This window comes from Apaloderma vittatum, unplaced genomic scaffold, assembly GCF_000703405.1.
Source record: "Apaloderma vittatum isolate BGI_N311 unplaced genomic scaffold, ASM70340v1 scaffold23265, whole genome shotgun sequence".
Classification (NCBI taxonomy): domain Eukaryota; kingdom Metazoa; phylum Chordata; class Aves; order Trogoniformes; family Trogonidae; genus Apaloderma; species Apaloderma vittatum.
Window position 1 is genome coordinate 3,392 of NW_009716904.1, and position 2,741 is coordinate 6,132.

Below are 2,741 nucleotides of genomic sequence, written 5' to 3' on the forward strand. Positions count from 1 at the left end.
AGCGTCAGGTAAGGTTGCCCCAGGCCAAAGAGCTGATGTTTAAGCCCCTGGTGAGCGAGCCGTCGCAGGGGTTGCCCGCGCAGCGTTAACAGATTCCGTAGGCACCAGAGGTTTGATGCCTGAATTTGTGGGGGTGACAAACAGCGAATCCGCGCCACGGTTCGACTCTTGTGTCACAATCTGGGAACTGATCGAATGATTCTTCACTTTCTCAAAATTTTTGCTCCAGAGGTGTGTCCAGAACATGCTTTTACCATGAGTCTGATCCTATCTTAAAACCTGCCCTTTTAAAGACTCTTCTGAACGGTTTTTCTACACAGCATCTGACTCTGGGTGTGTTTTGCCTCAGTCCTTGTCCAGTTTCTTTATGCTTTGTCCAGTATTTTCCACGATTCACCATGGAGCATCCATACTGCTTTTAGTAGCCTGTTTCTTACTGTCTTATTCCTTGGTAAAAATCACAATCTTTAAATTTCGTTTTGGAGGAGATCATTGTATCTCTTCAAAAAACAACAAAAAAAAAAGAAAAGGCAAAACCAAATGAGGGCTGGTGCGTAACGGATCTTTTTGGTCTGGTTCACCGGAATTTTGGTTTTAGATAAATGGATCCCAAAGCACTGTTTTTAAAAAGGGACTTTTTTCATTTTCCTAATTTCTTTCCTCTTGGACTTTAAGTGTCTAACTTCAGTTTTAACATCTTTTCCAGTGTTTGGGGAGGATATTTTTAGACGACTCAAAGAGTAGAAAATTTTGGTGGTTTTTTTTTTTAAACATTTGCTCTGCAATATATCCATGCTGTTCAGGTTGCCGTGCTGCATTACACCGAGGGTGGGTAGTGCTTGGGGCTGTTGGAATTTGGGGCTGCAGAGGAGAAATCTAGTGCTTCTGGCTTTTGATAATTTGTAAAAACTTGCCTCTGGACAGCTTGAAATGTTAAACTAAAGCTGGCTGAAAAAACTGCTTTGAGGGGATTTTATGAAGACACTGACTTAAATGCAGGCGTTTGTACTGTGACAAATTTAATTCTGAAGCTAACGGCTCAGTGCTTAGTAGATATTATGTCAAAAAAAGAATGAGATGAAGTTGGGTGTGAAAGAATAAAGGGCAGATTCTCTGGGTGGCAGCGTCCTTCGTGTCAGGAGTGCCGGTGCCTCAGCTCCAGTCACAGCACAGACAGTGTTTAATCACAGGGTGGTCAAGGCTGGAAGGGAGCTCTGGAGATCCCCCAGTGCCACCCTCTGCCAGAGCAGGGTCACCCAGGGCAGCCCCACAGGAACGCGTCCAGGCGGGTTGGAAAGTCTCCAGAGCAGGAGACTCCACACCCTCTCTGGGCAGATGTTCAAGTCCCTTCATCATCCTCGAAGCTCTCCGAGTCCAACGGAGAGCTTCGAGGATGATGAAGGGACTTGAACATCTGCCCAGAGAGGGTGTGGAGTCTCCTGTTCTGGAGACTTTCCAACCCGCCTGGACGCGTTCCTGTGGGGCTGCCCTGGGTGACCCTGCTCTGGCAGGGGGTGGCACTGGGGGATCTCTAAGTCTGGCCCCATCCTCCTGACCCCTCTTTAGATATTTATAAACATTGATGAGCTCCCCCCTCAGCCTCCTCTTCTCCAGGCTGACCAGCCCCAGCTCCCGCAGCCCTTCCTCAGGTGGGAGATGCTCCAGCCCCCTCATCCTCTCAGTGTCCCTGCGCTGGGCTCTCTCCAGCAGCTCCTTGTCCTTCTTGAACTGGGGAGCCAGAGCTGGACCCAGCGCTCCAGAGGTGGCCTCAGCAGGGCAGAGCAGAGGGCGAGGATGACCTCTCTGGACCCTCTGGCCACTCTCTTCTTGATGCTCCCCAGGATGCCATTGGCCTTCTTGGCCACGAGGGCACGTCGCTGGCTCATGGTCAGCCTGTTGCCCACCAGGAGTCCCCGGTCCTTCTCCCAGAGCTGCTCCCCAGCAGCTCAGCCCCCAACCTGTGCTGATCCATGGGGTTATTCCCCAGATGCGGCCCTCTGCACTTGCCCCTGTTGAATTTCATGAGGTTTCTCCCCTCAGCTCTCCAGCCCATCCAGGACTTTCCCTGGAATACCCAGCTGGTCTCAGAAGGGTGACACCAAAGGTTTCTGTGTCCTGCTCCATAGCAAAACCCCCTCACTGTGATTCCCGAGTACGTTCCGTTGGAACACGGTGCTTGGGGTGGATCCAGCAGCTCTGGTCTCTGCCAGCTGCGGAGCGTCAGGTAGTTTTGAAACGGCAAGAACGCATCTCTTGGCTCAGGTACGTTAGGAGCAGCCGGCTGCCTGATGCTGTGCTCAAGGGTACAAACCAGGGGACATGAGGCTGTAGTAGGAAAAGCTCTTTGGTGCCCTGAGGAGCGTCCTAAAAACCAGTACAAGTGGAGGGCACTGGTGTACGTTGGGGAGTAAGTGCTGCTATGAAAGCTCCGTCTTCTCTTGACATACCCACCCCAGGCAGGTGTTTACATCCTGTGGTTTTTGGCTGATGCTGTGATCTGTGTTTCCGTGGCAGATGCAGCGTGTGTTGCCGCCTTGGATGTCCTGCCAGTTTCTGCAGAAAAGGCCGACTCCGTCCTTGCGGGAGACGCCAAGCCTGCGCAAGCTCTGGATGCTCCGTTTGCACCTGCAGCAGAAACCAGCCCTTTCCAGGCTGTGGATGTTGGGTTTGCTCCTCCACCAGAAGCCAAGGCTCCTCCACTAGAAGCCAAGGCTCCTCCACCAGAAGCCAAGGCTCCTCCA

The 2,741-nt window shown here is 51.8% G+C and overlaps 1 protein-coding gene across 1 annotated transcript in view; it reads left to right on the top strand.

The window, feature by feature from the left end:
• The window catches only part of LOC104274176 (neurofilament heavy polypeptide-like), a gene marked incomplete at its 5' end in the record, with an annotated part of 14,309 nt that overhangs the window by 3,123 nt on the left and 8,445 nt on the right, over positions 1 to 2,741 (top strand). The window contains 2 exons of the mRNA XM_009869719.1: positions 321 to 333; positions 2,515 to 2,732. Coding sequence (XP_009868021.1) covers positions 321 to 333; positions 2,515 to 2,732 — 231 coding nt within the window. The remainder of the gene's footprint in view (positions 1 to 320; positions 334 to 2,514; positions 2,733 to 2,741) is intronic.